General features: G+C 46.8%; 1 protein-coding gene and 1 non-coding gene across 8 annotated transcripts; one reads left to right on the top strand and one right to left on the bottom strand.

Moving 5' to 3' along the window:
• Positions 1–427: 427 nt before the first annotated feature.
• On the bottom strand, positions 428–14,601 carry LOC122680084 (apolipoprotein L3-like). Of its 7 annotated transcripts, none has more exons than XM_043881005.1 (5): positions 14,496–14,591; positions 10,650–10,748; positions 6,787–7,116; positions 4,868–4,988; positions 428–2,199 (listed from the first exon to the last, which is right to left on the bottom strand). In XM_043881005.1, exons 3-5 carry the CDS (start codon positions 6,815–6,817, stop codon positions 1,329–1,331), a joined length of 1,023 nt encoding a protein of 340 aa, XP_043736940.1. In that variant the 5' UTR covers positions 6,818–7,116; positions 10,650–10,748; positions 14,496–14,591; the 3' UTR covers positions 428–1,328. The 7 variants fall into 7 exon arrangements, with proteins under 7 accessions (XP_043736940.1, XP_043736942.1, XP_043736939.1 ...); XM_043881007.1 differs by having other exon boundaries at positions 6,787–6,894; XM_043881004.1 differs by lacking the exon at positions 10,650–10,748 and having other exon boundaries at positions 6,787–6,894; positions 14,496–14,601.
• LOC122680954 lies at positions 9,563–9,669 on the top strand. Its single transcript, XR_006336862.1, has one exon. It is a non-coding gene; the product is annotated as a U6 spliceosomal RNA (small nuclear RNA).
• Positions 14,602–23,772: the final 9,171 nt, after the last annotated feature.

Raw genomic sequence — 23,772 nt, 5'->3', positions numbered from 1 at the left:
ACTCAGCCATAAAGAATAATGAAATAATATTATCTGTAACAATATGTATGGATCTAGAGATTACTATTCTGAGTGAAGTAAGTCAGACAAAAACAAATATGTGATATTAACTTATATGTGGAATCCAGAAAATAATAGAAGTGAACAAATGAATAGAAACAGACTCATAGACACAGAAAAGGAAATTTTTACCAAAGCTTTGGGGGGAGAGATAAATTAGGAGACGGGATTAACAGATACACACCAGATAAACAAGGGCCTGCCTACTGTAGTAGCATAGGAACAGTATTCCATATCTTGTAATGAACTATAATAAGCTATAATGGAAATGAATAAAAAAGAATATAGATATACACATGCTCAGATGTTCTGTCATGTCTGACTCTCTGCAACCCCATGGACTGTAGCATGCCAGACTCCACTGTCTATGGGATTTCCCAGACAAGAATATTGAAGTGGGGTGTCATTTCCTACTCCAGGGAATCTTCCCTACCCAGGAATGAAACCTGTGTCTCCTGCTTAGCAGACACATTCTTTACCACCTGCAAAGCCCAGATAAATACATAGATACCTGTATGATTGAATCACTTTGCTGTATACCTGAAATTAACAGAATATTATAAATCAATTATCCTTCAATAAAACAAACAAACAAAAGAAGTCACTGCCTAAGTAAGATACATCAGCTAGGGCCACAGGTGAGTTGATGTGGAGGAGAGGTCCAGAGACTTCCCACCAGCAGGGGAAGACTCTTCTTGCTGGGACATCACAGCCTGGGGATGGCGATAGAGGAGCCCCTGCTCCTTCTGGATCCCCAAAATCCCAATTCTCTGACTTTATCCCATTTTCACCCCGTTTGTATACCGGGCCTATTATTGCTAGTTCACCTGACTTCCTTTATTCTGCCTCCAGGGTCATCTTTAGTCCAAAGGAAGTGGTTTCTGATGGGAGGGGAGTTTGGGGGAAAATGGATGCATGTGTGTGTATGACTGAGTCGCTTTGCAGTTCACCTAAAACTATCACAACATTTTTAATCGGCTATACACCAACACAAAATAAAATGTTCCTAGTATGAAAAAAAAGTCGCTTCTCCCCGCCTCTCATTCTCTGGTGCCCCTTCCTCCCTTAATCCAGGCTCCAGGCCCCTTCTTTCCCTCTCCTCATCCATCACCTACATCCATCCCTTCCCTGCTGTGCTCAACCACAGAAATGCCAAATTCCTAACCCCCAGCTTCATTAATGTGGTCTCCCTCTCTTTCCCTCTAACAAGGTACCTCTGCACTCTAGCCCCTCACGTGTCCCTGGACCCCACACAGCTCTGGGGGTGGCTAAATCAGGTCTTCCTGCAGATTCTCATAGATCTGGGTGAGCTCCTCCAACTTCCTCTCCAACTCCCATGCCCGCTGCCTCAGGCTATCAGCTGCTACTGTCTTGGCACCATCGTGCAAATGCTTTGACTCCTTCACCAGCAAGCCCACATCCACCAGAAGGAAGACCCCTGCAGTGGCCAAGCCCGCAATCCGGGCTCCTTTGGTTATTGTTAAAGCTGTGGCTTTGAAACCCCCCTCTATGTGCTGGATGGCTGGGACTGAGATCCTCGCAGGGCTCATGTAGATGTGTGCATTGGGTGCAGAGTCAGGGTTGACATTGCCTGTCTCCATGGCATGGATGTTCACTTCAATGCATTGCACAGCTTCTGTGACTTTCTCTGTTGTGTCAACAATGTGGGGGTTGCTCTTGAGCACCTCTAGGAGAACCTTCCATTTCTTGACAACACTTGACATCATGTGACTGGCTTCGGTTTCTGCTGATGACCTCTTCACATGTTCGATGATACTGGTGGACACACCGGTCACAGCCGCTGCTGCTCCCAGCCCTATCCCAGTGGCCAAGAGCACCACACTGGCCCCCGCTGTCACGGGTGCCAGAGCCAGGCCAACAATGGTCAGAATACTAGACACAGCACCGGTGCTGTAGCCCACCACGTTGGAGATGGTACATCCCTTATGCACCTTGTCAACCTTGTCTGCGAGCTCGTGGAACTTGCCTATGAACTCCTCTAGCTGCCGTTTCACCCGAGGAAACTTAATCAGAAACCTCCTCCTGTCCAGCTGCTCTTTGGTGAGTCTTTCCTGGTCCTCCTCAACCAAGGCTCTGTTCAATTCCTTCAGATATTTGTGTAGTTCCTTGGCGTCTTTCCTGTAATAATGAAGGTCAAGGGATTAGAAAGGCAGTTTGCTTGTCTGTAAAATTGGCTCCATAATATCTATTCTGAATAAATAGAGATACGTTACAATCAATTAGAAAAGAATTTTATAAATGAAAATTTTTCTCTTTCAATATTAAACACATTTCATACTTTATGGATGCTCCATCTTGACATAGCTAAACTTGGAATAGGTAAACAAAAGTCAACTTAGGATACTGGCAACTTAAGAGAGGTATTTGAGAGAAATCCCAGGTGGTCCAGAGGTTACAACTCTGCACTCCTACTACCGGCCTTGACTCAATCCCTGGTTGGGGAATGAGGATCCCACAAGTCATATGGCTCAGCCAGAGAAAAGGTATGTGGTAAAGACGTCTCACAGGTGGGTCAACAGCATCACTTTGAAAGAGTCTTTGGAGTGGGAACTCCACAGATCTACAAAGACACATAGCACTGGAGGAGAAAACCTTCATTCAGGGGCCTTGGTGTGTAGTGAAAAGTCTCCCTGCTCTTTGCACTTGGCTACTGGGAAGTGATCCCTAAGCCCCTAGAATTCCAGCTGATAGGCATGTCCTTGCCTGACTGGGCCTTTGGCCACTGGTCTGTCGGACAAGGTGACGAGTGACTCAAGGTCTGTGGGTCTCATGGTGTCAGTTCTGCCATCTGGTAGAGCTGGACACCAGGGCACGAGTCTGACCTCCAGGAGGGGCTGGAGATGAGAGGTCAGGGTAATCTGGCTTTTAAACAAGGTGAGTGCCCCTAATGGGCAGTACTCTGTGCATCTTGTCACACACCGAATCCAGGTCAGTACGTGTCCTGAGGACAATGGAAGCTTCATCTGTGAATTCTGCCCAGACTCTGCCCTCTGACTGGTGGGCACTTTTCTCCTTCTCTGTAGTAAACTGTAGCTGGGATCATGAAGCTTTCAGTGAGTCCTGTCCATTCTATAGGGAATTCTTGAACCTGAGAGTTGTTTTGGGGATCCCCTAAATTTGCCACTGAAGTCAAAGTAAGGCCTGTCCTGGGCACTGTGCCCTTATACTTTGCAGATTGGCTGTCTCTATGACTTAGAATTTTTTAAACCCCAAAAGTCAGAGCTCGAAGGCACCTTATAATCATTTGGTCTGCCATCTGCTGTCTTCTAAGCATTGTGCCCTTGACCTTCTCAGTACAAAGTCACAGGGGTCTACCCACTGCCCCAACTGACAGGGAAGCAGGAGATGTGCTATGAGTCCTGGCTTCCCTTGGACTCTCCAGCTCACCTCACTGACTCCTGACCCATCACCCAGCACCCTCAACCACTCAGGGGTCACCAGCTTAACTCACAATTTACCTGGCGACAGCTTCACCTGCCTGCAGCCCAAGGCTGTGTGCAACTTTGTGGAACCTCTAAAGATACAATGGACTTGAGGAAATATCCTTCTGAATGCCTGAGCCTGAGGAGACCGGCACTTGCACAGCTGGTGGAGGAAGCATTTCCTCTTGTCTAGGGATGTGTGAGGCTCCTCAGAATCCCTCAAATGACATACAGTTGCAGCCACTCATTGTGACTCTGGAGGGCTCACTGAGCCACTCGGCCTCCCCACTGTCAGGGGGACTCCAAGTAGACTAGAAGAGGGTCCCAGATGGAATGAGAACCCAGGTCCAAGGCAGGGTGTGCAGACACAGTCACCCAGGGCCCTCTAGCCCAGCATGAGGGGATCCCATCAGAGAGGGAAGAAATGTCCCCCCCTCTACTAACAGGACCTCCGCGAGGGTCACAGCCACTTTGGTTCTGTGTTCTTAAGGCCCACTCTCCTCACTCTAGTCCCGGTCCTGCTGCCCAAGCCTACTTCATAGTCCTCCAACCTGGACCCTCTGCTTCACCCTGACCCCTGGGTCTGACCCTGGTCCAGGCCTCCCTGGTCCTTTGGACAAGATGATTGCTCTTGGTTTCCCACCTCTGACCCTGCAGTTCACTCTGAGGCCATCACCATAATCCATCAGGCTGAATTGCTATTCCTGTTGGACACAAACAGATCTGATATTCAAAGTCTTAAGCTCTGTAAGGCCCAGGAGTTGGGCAGGGCTAGATCCAGGATACCACCAGCTCCTCCAGCTCCTCTCTAGCCTCTCTGCCTTATGGGCAAGCGGGTCCCTGCAGAGTTGGTACAGTTCCTAACATGGGGAATAGAAAGACTGTAGGCAGAAGCCAGGGACACAGATGATGGTGTCAGGATTTTCTAACTTGTCCCAAAGGATATTTTGCTTGGTTCTCATCACCAGAAAGAAGATCCTTGGGCCCTGTCTCTTCCCAATAAGTTTTTCAAGTGTTAATATTGACTGATTCCTTACTTTGTCATTATGGGAAGCACTTTACATGCATGATCTCGGTGTCCTCACACTAAAAATGAAAAGATGAAGAAACTAAAGCAGAGAGTAGTTCAGTAACTTGTCCAAGGTCACATAACCTGCGCCTTCCTTGCAGGTTTTAGCTCTTCTCAACCCAGGATCATTCACTGTCAGCAAATGACATGGAGGAGACATTCCTGATGGGATCTTGAGAAGGAACATCCTTGACCCCAACAATCGGGTCCTGCCTGGAGGAGGTGTGCCTGCCAGGAGAAGCTAGCCTGGTGCCGGGGACATGGGTGACCATCCTGGTGCACCTGTGCAGGTTACCTGGACAAACTGGCCTCAGTCTTAATTCTTTCCAGGAATTCATTCAGCAGGAGGAGCAGTTCCTTTCTGCCCAGTATGTCCCAGAGACATTCAATGACCTCCTCAAAAAAGATCTCAATATCTAGATGAAAGAAAAGGGAATAAGATTAGAATAATTTGTGGTGGAATATAAATGTTATTGAGTATAAAGTAGTTAAAATTCATCTTGCTGAGCAGCAGTCACCTGTGGTGCTCTTGGTGAGGTCACCTAGGGATATGGATGGACTGTCCCCACACCCCCAATTTGTGTTGAAGAGTTAACCCCCAGGTGACATTTTTTAAGATAGGGCTTGTAAGGAGGCTAGGTGAAATGAGGTCCTACATGGGATTCCCAGGTAAATTGAGGTCATAGGTGCATTCCCAGGGTGTTCTAGTGGGAAAATACCTGCCCACCAATGCGGGAGATATAAGAGATGCAGGTTTGATCCCTGAGCCAGGAAGATCCCTTGAATGAGGGCATGACAAGCCACTCCAATATTCTTGTTTGGAGAATCCCATGGATAGAGAGGGCTGGCAGGCTGCAGTCCATGTGGTTGCAAAGAGTTGGACATGACTGAACAACTGAACACACACATACAAAGAGAAGAAAGAGCAAGTGTGATCTGTTAGTTACCACTTCCAGAATAGACTGGCAGCAGCCTATAAATGAATGCTTTCATGTTTGGGCAGCGAAGCAATTGAATACTCATGTAAAATGGGGTAAAGAATGTAATGATTATAAATAGCCTGAGATCATTGCAGGGTAAGACTACTCCACAATGAATTATCAAAATCCTTGTGTGATTTCAGAGATCTGGAGGTTATGAAATTGCAGCTAAGATATTGGTGGCCAGGCTATATATATGTGTGTGGGCTGGGACTTGATATAAAATGTGTTTCTTGGTAAATCCACACAAAGAGGCATTCTTCTTATCTCACAGAAGAGGAACATGAAACTCAGACAGGAGTATGGACAGCTGAAGGCCACAGAGCCGAAAGCTCTGAGGTTGAATCCAAGGTCAAGCGTCAGACATTTCTTGGACATGACTTTGAATCCTCCTTACATTGAAAACTCCTGTGATTTGTTCATTCTACTCTATAGCACACAATGTGGGTTCTTTGCAACTAAGTTTTGGTGATGAGCATGCAGTAGCTTATATAGAAGTAGAAATATAATGTTGTAGACACAAAACTTAGAAAGCATTACAAACTCATGTTACCTAATTTTAAAAAAGACTTTTGAACCACACGCCATTGAGTAAAACTACTATGTGGGAGGATTCCTGCTTCTGACCACAGACTCTAGGATGGGCAGGGGAGGGGATCAAAGAGGTGGAGGAGGGGTGGAGCCAGATGTGATCCCTACCACCCCTCCCCTGCAAGTAGGAAGCGGCAAAGTCCAGGCTAGGATTCAGTGCAGGGCCCACTGACCCTTGCAGAGCAGCTGGGCAGGTGGCTGGGCAAGAGCCAGGGGAAACAGCTTCTGTAGTGACGCCCCAGGGTCTGGGAGCAGCAGGAGGTTTGAGCCAAGGCAGAGAGCAGGAGAACCTCCAGTGATGCTGGAGGCCCTTTTCTCCCAGGCCTGCCTGGCCTCGGGGACTCCTGTCTGCTGTCCATGCGCCGCATGTGCTCTCCTGGCCTCTGTTCTGAGTCACTTGCTGGGTGGTGGGAGAGGCAGGAAGTCAACACCTTGGTCATGGATCCTGAGCAGAGGGCCGGGAAGGAGTCTGCGGGGGGACCCCGGGATGAGGGGAATCTCCTGGTCTCTCTTCGAAGCTCAAGGATGCTTATCCATCCTCTTCATGATTCTTGATTCCTCTGGACTTTAACTCAGCCTGGAAACACCACCCTCAATTCTGGGTCATAGGTAGGAACCTTCCAGAGAAGAGGCAGCTGACTACCTGAGCAGTGTCCAAAGTTTTCTGAGCTCATGTTGGCAGCTGGGGCTCTCAGAGACCTCCCATCAGCTCCTTGTCTGTGTCAGGCTGGAAGGAGGTGTGACCTCACCCCTGGGGAAGAGAAATAGACTGTGAGCTCCATTGTGAGGGTGCAGTAGCTTCAGCGAGCAGTGAGGGCCAAGTTCTCTGGTGGGTGCTGCTCAGTCAGCCACCAGGTCCTCCAGGGACTTAGCCCAGTGTGGTTCTCTGTCTCCTGCATTCTGCTGGATGACAGTTCAGCAAAGTCATTCACCTCCTACAGCCCCTTCCAAGCCAAGTCAGAGTCCTGCTCTCCTGTTGGGGCAAAAGGAGAAGATACTCAGACAGGAGACAGCCATCTGTGAAGTTATAGGAACAATCAAACCAGAGGCTAGAAGAACATATAGGAGGTGATACTCTGGAAATGATGTGAGGTTGGGACACCTGTGTTTTCAAATTGGGAATGACTAATATTAATGATAATATTGATCCAGTGTCTTTGACATGCTGGCTCCTGAAAGTCATGTAAACTTAGCTCAGTCCAAGTTTTCACGCTGGTGTCAGAGTTTGGACTGGAACCTGAGTCTTACTGATGCATATCACACATTTGTGATGACTATGCTCTACTGCCTATAATACACAAAAATATTTATTTGTGGATATATGTTAATTGGTCAATGACTCTTTTCATTCCAAAATGATGAGCTCCCTGTGCTCAAGTCTCTCCTTGATAAAGTTCCTGGTGATACAGCTCCCACAGACCAGGTCCTCCTTGCTTCTGCAAGAGCCTTTTTTCCCACAAGGGCCTGGAGTCCCACCAGCCCTGCCCCAATTCCTCTCTCCCTGCTCTGAGTGGCTGAGAACACCTGCAGGTTTTCTTTCCTCCTTGCTTTTCCCTCCTGAATATTGGACTTGATATAGTTTCTAATCCTTTATGTAAATAATAGTGCAAAGAATATTCAACTTGTATAAAACTTCAACTACATCTGAGACTGTATCCTTAAGCTATATCTAGAAGCAGAATTAAGATCAGATGGCATCAACACCTAACAAATTTCCATACCTAGAGCCAAATGCTATGCAAAGAACCTGTAGCAATTTATGTTCAGACTTATAATATATGAGGGTGTTCATCCTTTCAGATATACGCATTCTTAGTGGTCTTTCTTCTAAAAAAAGATCATATCTTTATCATTAAATAATTTATTTTGGTTCTGCATGTGATTAACTTGCCATGGGAGATGAGGAAGGAAAGCAAGTGTTGATGATGTGTAGCTACGATTTTTAAGAAAGCAAAAGAGCATCTGTCAACTACTCCTCCTGAGACTTGACTGAAATGATGGTAAAGGTATATATTGGTATAGTACCATCTACTGATAAGAGTGTGTGGTTTCTGTAGTGTAGTGGTTACCATCTTCACCTAACACTCAAAAGGTCTCTGGTTCAAAATCGAGTGGAAACAGCCTCACTTGGGCTTTCCATGTGGCTCAGTGGGTAAAGAATCCACCTGTAATTCAGGAGACGTGGGTTCGATCCCTGGGTTGGGAAGATTCCCTGGAGAAGGGAACGGCTACCCACTCTAGTATTCTGGACTGGAGAACTCCATGTTCTATGTAATTCAAGGGATCACAAAGAGTCAGACATGACTGAGCAACTTTCACTTGCACTGATAAGAGCAACTTGTGTTTGTAATTGTTGTTCTGTATTGGTATCGGCTCTGAAACTTTACCAATGGTACCTCATATGTTTTTCCATTAGCTTTTGAGATGTGTACCATTGTATCCTCATTTACAAATAAGGAAGCTGACACATAGATGTTACCTGACTTACCTAAGATCAGAAGTCTTGCCCTTGGTACCCTGGTTCCACCCCACTCACTGGGTCAAGAACCCATAGCCTGCCTCTCCTCCCTCTGCTGTTAATAAAAACAAGCATGGGAGCAATAGGAGACCAGAGTCTTTAACAAATATTTGAAGACTCACTGGATGGAGAAGTGATAGCTGAATAAAGAGGAGTGCAGTACAGGGAGAGAAACAGGGAGCGTGTTCACAGGAGAGAAGACTGGTCTGCTGGGCAGAGCCCAGGGAGGGGGCAAGATGAGAGGGAGTCTGAGGGGAGAGCAGGGGACAAGCTGACCAACCCCACATCCCATCCCATATTCACAGCAGCCTTCACTCTTCACCAGACTTTTAGAAGGTTACTTGAGAATGAGATGCAGGAAAAAACATAGATTACTTGTTTGTTTAATTATGGAGGAAGGTAAAGGATACCCATGAGAGAGATAGACGTGGGATCCAGGAATCAGGAACATAAACCCAGTGGGAAGGGAATCCAAGGATCCCAGCTGGGTGTGCAGCAGACCTAGAGAGAAACCAGTCCAGAATGGGATAAGAAGTCCAGAGTCTGTGGGGACAGGGGACTCGGTATTACATGAGTCACAGTTGGAAAGAAATGGAGGAAATGTTGAAGAGAAACAGTGCAAGGGGTCAAGATGAAGCCAGTTAGAAACATCAGGAAAAACTAAAGCGCAGGAGGAGAAGGGGATGACAGAGGATGAGATGGTTGGATGGCATCACCAACTCAATGGACATGAGCTTGGGTAGGCTCCGGGAGTTGGTGATGGACAGGGATTCCTGGTGTGCTGCAGTTCATGGGGTCGCAAAGAGTCGGACACGACTGAGTGACTAATCTGAACTGAATGGAACAGCTGAGAGGCATGTGCAGCTATGTGGTACAAGTTAGCTCTTAAAAAATGTATTAAATGCTCACTTTGGCAGCACATATACTAAAATTGGAATGATACAGAGAAGATTAGCATGGCCCCTGCACAAGGATGACATGCAAATTCATGAAGTATTCCATATTTTTATACCAATACAGTATACTAACGCATATATATGGACCTTAGAAAGATGATAACGATAACCCTATATGCAAGACAGAAAAAGAGACACAGATGTATAGAACAGACTTTTGAACTCTGTCGGAGAAGGCGACGGTGGGATGATCTGAGAGAATAGCATTGAAACATGTACATAATCAAGCGTGAAACAGATCACCAGTCTAGGTTGGATGCATGAGACAAGTGCTCAGGGCTGGTGCCCTGGGATGAGCCAGAGGGTTGGGATAGGGAGGGAGGTGGGAGGGGGCTCAGGATGGGGACACATGTAAATCCATGGCTGATTCATATCAATGTATGGCAAAAACCACTACAATATTGTAAAGTAATTAGCCCCCAACTAATAAAAATAAATGAAAAAAAAAGTATTAAATTATCACAAAAAATCTAAATGCCTTTGTTTGATTTTTTAAAAAATCTAAAGTAAAAATATCTATGTCCGAGTCCTTTGGAGACTGTTTTAAAACTGAAGTTATATTAATATATATAATATGATATAACTTACAGATATATAATATAGTGATTTCAAAATCTTAGTTTTATTTTATTTATAGTCATTATAAAATAACCTTTATCTTTTAAAATGAAACAGAGTATTTAAATATGTGAAATAAATGTACTTGTTAATTTAAAAATCAAAATACACGCCTAGAACTTGGGAGCCGAAACACTGAAGGGAGGATGAGGATTAATATCTCAGTTTACAAAGCTGGGAATCAAGAAATAGTAGGTCCAGTGGAGAGCATAGGAAACAAAGATGTAAATAAAGTGCTTACAATACAAAGCTTCCTAACAGAGGATATGCAATTAGTGGAATAACAATATAAGGAGAAGAAGGGGACAGGTATAATAGAAAGTTTAAAAATAAATGAAAGCTTTATTTTTCCTAATAAGAAGTAAATAAATACTATCAAATTTAGGTCAAGAACAAGCAAAATACAACACCTACTACTTATTAGTGATTGTGGTTGATGACTTCCCACTTTGCACCAGGCACCTTCCCAGTTGCTTGGTATGAATTCATTTCCTTTTAGTTCTCACAATGATCCTATAAGAAAGGAAACTGATGCTCTGAGAGGTTAAGTAACTTGCTGAAGACACACAGCTAGTCAAGAGCCAGAATCCAAATCCAGGTTCCTGTCTCCTGTGCACACATTCTCACACTATTCCACCTCCCAATGTAGTAAAATCATTTAAAGAGATCAATTAACTATCTAAAGAAGAAGCATTTCCTTGGGAAGGAATGAGCAGAACCCTGTGTACAAATTGATCTGTTTAACCATATGCACTTAGGACTGGATTGTTTTAACTCTAAGACAGCAGAAGTCACTTTATTGTAGTCAGTAACCCACAAGAATGGGGAGGTTTCTAGTGCCACCACCTTGAAGATGATGGAGGCAGTTGAATTAAATGCCAAGAAGCAATGTGTGACTCCTGCTGTGACAATTGTCAGTGTAGGAGACATGTTTGTGTTGGTGAAACCTAGTTCTCTAGAAAAGTAGGCATGAAAACAGAGCTAAACCAGAATAATGAGAGTGAAATGTGACCTTCAACAGATATTGTCCAGCAGCATTTTGCCTACCCACATGTGCGCCCTTGGGCTTCCATCCCCTCAAAGGAAGAAGACCCCTTTCAAGGGAGGTGAATTCCATAGACTGGCATCTCTGCTCCTGCAAAGACAAGGATGCTCTTGAAGATGATTGGAGAAGTGGTCATAAGGGGGCACCCACATATAATAATAATAATAATAAAAGATAATGATTGCTATGAATATGTTTCATTGAGACAGGCTGAGTTTGTGAAAGGCCATGAGTTCATAATGAAATTCAAATGAAAGGACTTTAGAAAAGTGTGGCCCAAAAGAGAGACATAAAGGTTAAAAAGAATGCTAGTGATTATGCAGGGGATGCAAGATGAAAGAGATATAGGATCGATCCCTGGGCAGGGAGGATCTCCTGGAGGAAGAAACGGTTGCCCATTCCAGGACTCTTACTGGGAAACCCATGGATAGAGGAGGTGGGAGGGCTGCATCCATGAGGCTGCGAAGAGCTGGACACACCTGAGCGGGTGCCTTTCTTTTGTCTCTATGGTGCAAAGAAGAGTGAATGTGATGGAAATATTCTGTGTTAATTGAATTTAATAATAAAAGGAATCTTGAAGTCTATGGGTAGATTCCTCTCTGTTTATTTACGTGAATGTTTATAAAGGATTGAGAAAGAAAGAACCCCTGACATCCCGAGGCTGGCCTGGTGTCACAACAGGGCGATGCTCTTCTCCTGTTGGATGTAAAGGCTCTCACGGAACTCAAATCTCACATAGGGTCACCCTGAGAGCAGGAGTGAGGAGACAGCAAACACCCATCACTGCGCCCTCACCCACACCTCGCCCCCTCCCTTGGCTGAAAAGCATGACTGCTCCATCTTTACCCATTACAGCTTTATCCTCGCTCGGTCTCCCCTCTCCACTGATGGAGTTACTGAGACCCCGTGGTAGTGCTGCCCCCCATTCTCTGCAGCACCCAATCTAGAGCAACCCCATTTCCTTAGAGCTCCCCCCAAATCCCCTTACCTAAGCTCCACTCCTAGAATCTTTCCTTCTACACCCTCCTCTGCGATGCTCACAGCTCCCCCTCAGGAAGAGTGACCACCAGCTTGTGTTTAGGGGGTGTGCCTGGTGGCGAAGGCTGGAGGCAGTGTCATGTGGATGGGAGAGAATTCACAAAGGCAGGCCCTCCTTCAAGAGGATGGGAGAGGAGAGCTGGCTGGCCCCCTGCCTCCGTCTCTGCCCTGAAGCTGCAGGACCCCAGGAGCCAGGCCAGCCTATTGAAATCATGAAACATGAGAAGAGAGTCAAGTCAGAAAGAAGAGGCAGGCTCGGGCAGAAGGGCCGGCTCCTGGATGACGACAGACAATTGTAAATGCATTGAACACTGGACTCATCTTCTGTCCTTCCCTCCCACTCCTGGCCTGGTGCTGACCCTTGTCTGGGGCCTCACATGGGTGTAGATGCTGATAGTGCTTCCTCTGCTGGATTCCTGTCCAGGGCGTCCTCCTCTGTTAGTTCTGATCGGTCCCTTTCTGGAAAGGCTGTTGGTGGGAGAGGGGAGGACCCCAGAGAAGCCTGTCCCTGCCCAGCTGCATGGCCAGTCACGCATCCCTCCCCTCCTCATAGGCAGACAGATTCTCCCCAACCATCTCCCTCATGTGCCTGCAGCCATGCTCCATGGGAAGGGAAAGGAGCATTAAGAAAGTCCCTAGCCTAGCACCCAGACCCTCCTGACTACCCCAGCTCCTGCCTTCCTCACACTCTCTGTCTCCACAGGGCCTGCTGCAGGAGACTGACTCCTCACTTGGCACAGGCTGCCCCTCCCCATGAATTGTGTTTCCCCACTGGCCTCACTATGTGATGGGTTACTTGTCCCTGGAGGCCCAGCTCCCAGCCTCCCTCTGCCAGCTTCCTCCAGTTCCACTCCAGCTCCTCTTGAACGTCACACTTTCCTGGTCATGTTTCCTTTTTGCTCAGTTCCTCCAGGTCTGAGAACCCTACCCACATCATCAGGGGCCCTGTCTGTTCTCTGCTGCTCCTCTTGTCCAGGACCTCTGGGCACCCTCCACCCTCCTGGGCACAGCCTGGCCAAAATATGAGGGGTGGACCCCTTCTGGGGACAGGAAACCAGCAGCTTCTTGATGACACAGCAGAACCCCACTTCCCCTGTTAAAGTTAGAAAGGGGAGGGAGGGTAGAAGGGGGACAAAGAGGAAGAGAATGGAGAAGAAACTAAAGATCTTAAGCAATCGATCATTCAAAAAGATCCAAATGTAAACCAGAGAGAAAAAACTGAAAGTACTGAAACTCAGGAGTGGCCACAGGACTGGAAAAGGTCAGTTTTCATCCAATCAGGCAGAAAGGCAGTGCCAAAGAATGCTCAAACTACTGTACAGTTGCACTCATCTCACACGCTAGCAAAGTAATATTCAAAATTCTCTAAGCCAGGTTTCAACAGTATGTGAACCATGAATTCCCAGATGTTCAAGCTTGATTTAGAAAAGGCTGTTATACTGATGTCTGTAGAGTTTGCCTTTTTATCTTAATATTGCCACACCGGGATTACATGTGGACCTTGTGCAATGAGCCCTTTTCACTTCTTCCAGCAGGGCCATCTTCCCCACACAGGACCACCCATCACCGACATCCTGAGTAGAGGGCTCTTCAAACACAGGAAGCCAACGCCCTTCGACTCCCCGCTTGGTGTCTTGTCCCTCTCCAGGCCGCAGTGTCCCCCGGCACCTGGCAGTGAGCTTGGCATTCAGAGGCACGTTTTTTTCAACAAACCTTGATTCCTTGTATCTGAAAAAAATCCCCTTTCTCCCATCAGCCCCAGCCGAGCTCCCTGGGGAAAGCATCAAGGTGACCAGGCTATAGGAGGGGAAGCTCTGACTCCCTTGTCCTCCTCCACCCTGTCTACTTCCTTTAATTTCCTAAATGGCTGAGTACCCAGAACATACACCTTCCTTCTGGGGGTCGCTGCTCATGTCTCAGGGGTCCACGTCCTGAGCTGAGCCCAGCTGAATGGGTGCCGCCCTCCCTCTGCTCTCTTTAGGGGCCCTCGTCTGGGAGGAAGCCCTCAGACACGCCTGCCCCACATCCAGGCTCTGCCCCTGCTTCACCTGCCTCCTCGGCCATGACCTCACCTCTCTGAGCTTCCATTTTCTTCTTCTGTCAGTTAGTGACAACCATCCTTTTCTCAGACAATCGTCCTGAGGATAGGAAGATGAAATGGGCGGGGTCTTACCCACCTGCTTACTCAGGAACCTTCCTCTCTCCGAGTGTGAACAAGATCCAGTTGTTCACATCTGTGCAGATGCAGCCGCCAGCTCTGCGTCTCTGCAATGACCACATACATCCTCTGGGCCCAGATATACTCTGGGAAGCAAAAGTGAAAGCAAAACCCTTATTTCTGAGTGACTCAAGTCAAACAAACACCCTGCCCACCAGGCCCCACCCTGGGCTATTCCCACCCTCCTGCTCACCCTAGAGAAACAAGTCCAGTCTTGACATTCCACTTCCTTCTTGACACAGTCCACCCTGCCTCAGGCTCCTTGAAGGAAGACCTGCCACCAATACACCATAGTCCCTTGGCAAATCACTCCTCCATATTTCCATCTTCTCCCCCACCCAACCCCACACTCACCAGCCTGCCTGCCTCATTCACCTTCGTGCCACCAGCATGTGGTACAGTCCCAGAACACACCAGTTGGTCAGTGCCTAATGGTCATACTCTGCTGCTGAGGGCTGTGCTCATGTGGCTTCTAAGATTCTCTCACACACGTTCTTCTGCCAGGGACACCTGCTGCATCCAACTAGGAGAAATGCTTTCTGCAAAGTCCAAATCTGGCATCGCCTCCTCTGAGAAGCCTTCCGTGACCTCGCCTGTAGAATCCACTCTTTCCTGTTCTGCTCCCATGGTGCCTGGAAGAGGGGCCTAAGGCCACCCCTCAGCCACTCTGTCCATGTCCTTCCCCCCATCCCTTTTGATCAGATCCCTCTAGACTTAGCCCTGCTGGCAGGGACGGAACTAGTGCCTTTAGTCCACATGAGGAGGGCCGGCCTTGGTGGTCACTGCCATTAGGTGGATGCAGAAGTTCATGGGAAGGGCTGAGAGCACGCTGCCCTTTTCTACCTACCTTGGCTTATCTCCAGCTGACAATAGATTTTTTTCTCTCCAAATGGAAGACTTTTATCAGAAAACCAGTGTCCTGGCAACTCAGAGAAGTCTACAAGAGAGAGCTGGCCCTGTCCCCTGTTTGGTTCCTGAGCAAAGAGCCTCTGAGGACAGAGAGGTCAGTGTGTGCCAGGCGCTGTGCTCACACCATTCACGCCTTTCCTGTTGAACTCTCACACCAGCTCTAGGAGTCCTGGTTCTGTTTCACAGATGAAGAAATGGAGAATCAAGTTCCCACAGTCTGAGAGTCCTGCAGCTGGACTGCTGGTGAACTTCTCGGGTTGCCTCAGGCAGAAGTGACTGCAGTGGACCTGGATGGCCCATGGAGGCCCGCCTGCCCTTCCCCCAGGGCTGCTTCACCCCAGGAAGTGTCCCTGGGCCATTATGGTCCCCACCATCCAGGACTGAGGGAGGGACAGAAGATTATTCCATGAGGACAGCCAACCATAGTTTGGTCTTAAAGCCAACTGTTATGTATCTGTTGTGTTTTGCAGGTAAGGGAGCTGAGAGGAGGGGAGATGTGGCTTCTTTGTTCCAGCGACTCAGGGACGTGTGTTTGGTGGCAGAGTGTCAGCAGCTCACATCGTGCCAACGTTCACTTGACACCCTGTTCCCAGGGCTCAGGGCCCAGGCCAGGACAGACGCCCCAGAGCCCAGACACAGAGTCTTGGTCCTTTATTGGACTGGAACCTGTTGGTCTGGAGTTGACGATGAGAAAGTGAAAGAAGGAAACAGGCTTATATTCCCTGGGTTATGCAGTCGGTTTTCACATTCCAGGGAATCAGCCAGAAATAAATAAATAAATAAATATATATATATATATATATATATAGAGAGAGAGAGAGAAACAAAGACAGACATGGGGATCCAAGCTTTGATGGAGCAAAGGTGTTTTAATCAACAGGTGTGGGCATATATACTGTCTTACAAGGTAGTTATTCTCAGCAAAGATAAAGATTAAAATTCCAGACTTACAAGACATAAGGCAATCAATATTAAAGAGAGAGAGTTGTAAACAATCACTTTTACCATATGGTTCATAAGGAGGAAGAGGATACTTATCACCATGTTGAAAAACTAACAAAGGAGATGCTTGGATTCCTCAGTCCCAGGAAAGGCTTGCCTTTCCTCTTAACTCCTGAATATTCAGGAATTAGTAAGGAACAGAGGATTCCTGACAGATCCAAAACAGCACACAGGAAGCCTCCTGTTAAATGCTTCCTGACAATTCCCCTTATTTTATTATATTTGTAAAAAAAAAAAAAAAAATGTCCTGACCAATTGAGTGTGGTTGGCACCCCACTCCAGCACTCTTGCCTGGAAAATCCCATGGATAGAGGAGCCTGGTAGACTGCAGTCCATGGGGTCTTGAAGAGTCGGGCATGACTGAGCGACTTCACATTCACTTTTCACTTTCATGCATTGGAGAAGGAAATGGCAACCCACTCCAGTGTTCTTACCTGGAGAATCCCAGAGATGGCAGAACCTGGTAGGCTGTTGTCTATGGGGTCGCACAGAGTTGGACACAACAGAAGCGACTTAGCAGCAGCAACAGCAGCAGTATTAAGCAACCTTATAGAAAGGCGACAATAAACAACAAATGTAAGTATCAACACAATCACCAAAGTTACAGTTCCAGACCTGATGCTGTGGGTAATACTTTAAAACCATCTTCGTGGGTCTAGCCCGGATAATTTGTTCAGCTAAAGTTTCCAAAGTAGTGGAAGAGGCAGACATTTAGAAAAAGTTTTAAAGATTTTCTTTTGCAGTAATTGTACATTCAGAGAGGCATTATCATGTAAATGAAATTTGATTTGTTCCCAGTTGTAGGCACTATGATTGAATTGAACAGGAGGAACACAAAATTGGCAATTAATACAAGCTACAGAACATAAAGTCTTATTAAATTGTAAATTTTTTATGGCTGTAACAAAAGGAAGCGGGACACAGGCCTGTATAAAATACAACTGATTATAGCAAAATAGATAGTTACTATGACTATGACTGGTCCCTGTAAAATGTCCGGTCTAAGTTCCAAGTTTTTAGGTGCTGGTAGCAAGTTCCCACATGCCCCATTTTTCAGGCCCAATTTGTTTATCAAGGACGATTCAAGGAGGAGGAGTGGATGCCATTCCACCCTCAAGCCAGCCAAGAAGTCCTTTGTCATGGTAATGTTTCATTAGTAACCTTTTACATAATGTTTTTTGTTTTTTCCCTAACTCTTTCCCTAAAGTTCCCGTAGTGTAAACATGGTTCACAGACAAAGGGCAGCAATGTCTGAAAGAATTTTTTTTGGAGGCAAGACGAAAGCCCAAGTTTGTCAGCTAACGTTTATGCATAATTTTGCTGGGCCCATGCACAGTGGAAGGACTTCATAGCCTAAAGAAATGTTAATTACTTTTCCCTCCTCCCCAGGGTGTGAGGATTCCAGGGAGGGGGCATATGGGTGGAGTCATTGGTTGATATGATCGGTCTTTTCTCCATCCATTTTATGACCTATAATAAAGGGGGATTGGGTAAGTAAGCCCAGTTAAGTTTGGAAGGCACAGGCTAGCAGGCTGAGCATTGCCAGGAAAATGTATTCAGGACTCAAGGCATTTCCTGTTGAGAGACCAAATTTTTAGCTTGATTAGTAAGGGTTTTTATCTGTCCCCAAGAGGGGAGGTCATAGAGTTGATGCCGCCAAGGGTGGCGCTTTTTGGAGATCTTTACAGTCGCCATGGCCCATATTGGAATTTTTTTCCTCCTGGGATTCTTCCAGTTTTGTCTCCATTTTGAACGTCAGGGGCCCACTTGGGTCAAATCTTTTGAGAGGAAGCCATGTGAGTTCATTGGATCCATCTGGGGAAATACGAGCATATCATTTTTCCTGTAAGATTAGTTTCTCAGATTTCCATTGTTTCATTAACCCATCTTGGTACCAAATGGGCAGAGGAAGAGAAGTGTCCTTCAATTCCTCGAAATGCATTTCTGTTCTTGTCAAGATATCTCCTTGTGGCAAGTTTAAAAAATTTAAAACAAATAAAGCTGTATTAACAGTAGTTATAGGTTCAGAAAATATCTTATTTTGGAATCTAGTAAAGTCTGCTCTAGATAAGGAAGACAGTCGTGTTCCTGTGTATTCCCCCTTTTTAAATTTTTTATTTGTAACTTTAGTGTGTGATGTGCTCATTCGACTATGCCTTGTGCCTGTGGATTATAAGGAATACCTGTAATATGTTTAATAGAAAAAGATTGTATGTGTAACATAAATGGGAGAAGTGTGGTTTTTAATAACAGATTGTAGTTTGAAAAAGAGTTGTTCAATAATAGGTTGATTGGAGTTTATGGTGGAAGTTTTTATATTTTTTAATATAAAAACTGAATATGTAGAGTCAGAGACTATATTAATGGCATGAGGATGTAGGCAAATAACTTGAATAAGAGAATATAATTAATTTTGTTGAGCAGAATGGAATTTAGTGTAAAAGACTTTATATTCTTTAAGAGACCAGAATGAAGCTTTGGCATTTTTAGTCCCATCTATATGAAAGAAATGCAAGAAATAATAAATTTAGTGTTTTTGAAGAAAGTTCACAGCTTACCAGAAGGATAATGAAATGAAATTTCTCCAAAGTATTCTAGAAAAGCTAATTGGAAATCGGTAGAAGTTTGTAATGTGTTTTCAAATTGAGATTTATTTGTAATAGTTTTATTAAAGTATAAAGGAGATAGAGAAAGCTTCTGACATAGGCATCAGAAGGGGGCAGAAAGAGTATTTTCCTGGTAGTTTTCAGCTGGATGTTATATAGTCATTAGCAGTCTGTTAATGAAAAGAAAGGAATGTCTTAAAATTTAAATGGCACCAGGCCCCTCATTCATAAGATGTATTTTGGGATAATCTTGGTACTAGATGACTTGTCCCGGGCCATAAAAAGATTGACATGAATCTTGAAGAAAGGCAGATTACCATACAAATAGTTTTGTTTACATAGATTAGGGGAACAGTATCTGAGTATAACATACTGGTTTGTCAAGTAGGTTCTGAGCCATTACGCGGAACTGACTTAAAGACAGAGTCTGGGGTAAATGTATAGCATATTAACATAGCTTAAGACAAACATTTCCATAAGAAAAATGTACTGGTTAACTCGGGGTTTAAGAATAGTTAACTATAAGTGAAACCAGGTGTCATTATGACAACACAGTATTTTAAGAGAAACCTCCTTTTAAATTTGTATAGAGAAGGAAAAAAAAAATATCAGTTTGTTTCCTCCTGCCGCTTAAGAGAGATAAAAATGTCTGACACTTGCAGCCTATTTTTTCCATTTGGAGACACCTGGCCTTCCTGCCTGTTAAGTCAAACTAGATCGGCCAAGTGAAAGACCGAAGGTTTGTGGGGGCAGGGGCCCAAAAAGTCTGGTAGGTATTTTAGAGGGGACTGCTTGAGAGTAAAGGAGAAAGTAATTTAGGGCTGTTATATCGACGGCAGCACTGTTGGATGTTGAGGGTTTGAGGGAAAAGATGGAATTTGTCCCTGATTTTTGTTGAAGAGGACCTGGGGGGTCTCCTGATTGGAATTTTCCAGAATAGGTTTTCCTTTAATGTCAAACTTAGGTTTACACTCTTTGGCCCAATGCATTTCTCTACAGCAGCAAGGGAAGATTTTTGGAAGTTTTTCTTCTTCTTCTTCTTCTTTTTTTTTTTTTTAGCTTTCTTAGGGCAGTTCCTTTTTAAATGCTTCTTATCTCCACATGTAAAGCATCCTTTATTTTCCTTTTCTTAAGGCAGCAACCATTGTTTCAGCTAGCATTTGCATTTTTGAATCTCTGATCCTATATTGTGAGAAGCCTTCAAATAATCAAAAATCGTCTCAGTCTCACGAATTGGGGCTACAGCCTTTTGACATTTCTGATTTGTATTTTCATAAAGAGAGAGAGAGAGAGAGTAAGAAAGACACGGGGACCCAAGCTCTGACGGAGCAAAGGTGTTTTAATCAACATGGTGTGAGCATATACACTGTCTTACAAGGTAGTTATTCTCAGCAAAGATAAAGATTAAAATTCCAGACTTACAAAACATAAGGTTATCCATATTAAAGAGAGAGAGTTGTAAACAATCACTTTTACCATATGGTTCATAAGAAGGAAGAGGGGACTTATCACCATGTTGAAAAACTAACAAAAGAGATGCATGGATTTCTCAGCCCTGGGAAAGGCTGGCCTTTCCCCTTAACTCCTGAATATTCAGGAATTAGTAAGGAACAGAGGATTCCTGACAGATCCCAAACAGCACACAGGACGCCTCCTGTTAGATGCTTCCTGACAACAGCGGAGTCAAGGGACACACAGGCAGCTGCCCTGCCCCCTGACCTGCACAAGTCTGCTCCTGACCTTACTGGAGCTGCCGGGACTCAAGGAGGCCTCCTTTCCAGTGCTTGGGGTCCCCTGGGGACAGCCGGCTCTGGGTGTCACCCCTATAGAAGGGACACAGGGAGGAACAGTGGGAGGCAGGAGCTTTCCTGGAGGGAAAATCCAAGCCCAGTCATCCCTGCCGCCTGCTTACTTTAAACCTCAGGCAGAAATTCAGGGGCAGGGAAAGCCATGTGGGCCTCCCCCGGGGGGAATCTGACAGCATGAGGGTGCCCAGGCCCAGCTTCCTAACTGCCCTGCACCACAGGATAGCTGCGGACCCTGAGTGAGGATCAGGCTGGGTGGGGTGGGTGTCCCGGGACTCACCTCCTGGCCAGGTAGCCCCAGCAGCAGGCCTGGAAGCCGATGATGATGTCCGTGATCCTCAGGTTCTGCTCCTCCTACAGGTGGGCCAGCACGCTGGCCCCGGAAGAAGACCTTGCTCTGGCTGATGTGGTACAGGTTGCTGTCGAGCTCCAGGTCTTCATCTAGAAGAGGAGAGCCGGCTGCTGACCATGTGCCACCCCCGCCACCATGGAGCCCTGGAGCAAGGCCAAGGCCGGGGGAGGGGCCTGGAGCCAGGGCTGGCCCTGCTGCTCTGTGGGCAGCCTCCTCCTGGTGCAGGGAGAGTGGGGCTGAGGGGACGCCGGAGGGGGCAGGTGGGGGTTAGCACGGAACAGGTAACAAGTGAAAGCCACAGAGAAATACAGAACCTCGGCCCTGTAGGGACCTTACCTGCTGGAGTCTCTGCCCACTTGCATTTCTAACAAAGGTGGCAGTAGATAGTGGGGCTTAGGAGGCATTACCTTAGGGAAGCATTAGGCATTCACTAGGGAAACAGTGTCCTTGTTTGTTTATTGGACTGCCCTGTGTCTTCATTGCTGTGGGAGCAGGGGGTGCTTTCTCTAGTTGCAGTGAGTGTGCTACTCTTCGTTGAGTACATCGGCTTCTCATCGCAGTGGCTTCTCTTTTTGCAGAGCACGGGTCTAGGGTGCGGGCTCCGAAGTTGCGGTGCCATGAGCTTAGTTGCTCTGCAGCATGTAGGATCTTCCCGGACCAGGGATCAAACCTGTATCCCCTGCATTGGCAGGCAGATTCTTTACCACTGGACCACCAGGGAAGTCCCAAAAGGTTTCTTTTGAAAAAGGTACTTTAAAGTCAAGACTGGCTTCAATGTCCTTCAGAAGCAGACGGAGCTAAGCAGGGGCGGCTGAGCAGTGTGGGGCCATGTGCAGGGTGATGGGCAACAGCACAGGTGGCTTGAGAGCCTCACTGGTACAGTACAAGGTGCTCTTCACCAATTGTCCTTGTCGGAGAGGCTGGGTCCAGATCAGCTCCACAGGCATCTGAGTGTAACCAGGTGCTAGATATTCAGTGTCAGCAGCACATCTTCCTGAGAAAACTGGTGTATTCTAAGTATGGACCTCTGCAGACTCAAGACACCCCTGTGTTCTGAGGTCTAAGCCCTGGGAACAAGCCAGCTGGAGGCTGTGTGCCAGTTGGTATGAAGGCAGCTCTGTGAACTTCAAGGCGTTTGTGAGAACTAGGAGCAGCAGCTTAAAACCACCAAACTCAGGGTCAAGTGAGGAGCTAAGAACCTCCAATACACGCCCTGCCAGAAGGGACTCAGGTCCTGGGTGGCAGACAGACCTGGGCTCATCTCTCCCCACATTGGAAAGGACAGCAGGTGGCGACAGACAGCCCCGTGGCCTGGGCTCCAAGGAGGTGGGTCCACCACCCTGGGCCCAGGATGAATTGTGTTACAGAAACAACATGCTTGCTTCACTTCCTCCTGAAACAGGATACCCTGTGTTCTCCTGACCAATCAACTCAACATGGATCAGGGAGGAGGCTCAAGGCACCCGGAGGCCACACCCTGGATGGCCCTTCCCAGGTGGGGGCTGTGACCGCTCTCCTGGACCCTGGGCCCAGCTTCCTCCTGTTCTCTGTGGGGGTGATACCACCTGCTCTCAGAGGGGCAGTGAGGACCTGATGAGGACCCAGGTGATGGTGCTGACACAGCGATGGCCCAGCCCAGGTTCCACAGGTGTGAATTTCCCCGAAGGAAAGAGGAATAGGGAGTGGAATCCTAGTGAAGACTTGTATCAGGGGACTAATGCTCCTGGAGGTCCTGGTCTCTACTGCACCTCCTTGCCGCCTGCACATATATAAATGCATGCAGAACACTGAGAAAGGAGCCCAACAGAGTAGAAGAAGCACTAGCATTGAACTGGGACCCTTTACCCCTGACGCCCCTGCAACACATAGTAGGTGGAGATGATTCGTGTTTGTCTCCAGCTGGGGAAGTGGGCGGTGTACTTACTGTCATGTGTGGGATGGTTGGACCCAGGATAGGGTGAGGGGAATCATTTCCATTGGTCTGAGAAGAGGGCACGTTGTGCACCCAGGAAGCACTAAATCTGGAGTCTCTCTTCCCAAGACTCTCCCCTCAGGGTTCAGGTCCCTGTTAACCATTCAACTTCCTCATCCTTCAGCCTAACCTATTGGTCCCAGAATATAGTCCTCAGACCCAAGCTCCTCTGTCTCCTGGGAACCTGACACTGAGATTCCAGGTGCTTGAACCTAAGCTCCCAGCTGGAAGGGGCCTCTGGGGACAGACTGTGAGCTCCTGCAGGGGGACCTGCCCTACTTTCTGTACTTGGTGAACTGTGCAGGTTTGGGGGCTTCTTTCCATTCTCTGACCTGGCCTGCATCCCTCCAGTGCACGCTCTTCTGTGCTCACTTAGCCAGACTCAGTCTCTGTTGCTCAGAAGCACAGGGATCTCACCTGAGACACAGGTCACTGTGGAATTGCATCATCTGCTCATTGAGCTGGATGGGGTCCAGCTCTAAGTGTTTGGGGGTACATGGGGATGGACACTGAATGGTTCTGTATCCAGGCACTGGATCCAGAACCCTCCCCAGGAGAAGTCTGTGCAGGATTTGAATTCCCCAGGAACT

This window comes from Cervus elaphus, chromosome 22 (assembly GCF_910594005.1).
Source record: "Cervus elaphus chromosome 22, mCerEla1.1, whole genome shotgun sequence".
In the NCBI taxonomy this organism is placed as follows: Eukaryota; Metazoa; Chordata; class Mammalia; order Artiodactyla; family Cervidae; genus Cervus; species Cervus elaphus.
This window is presented reverse-complemented; position numbering and strand designations above follow the sequence as displayed.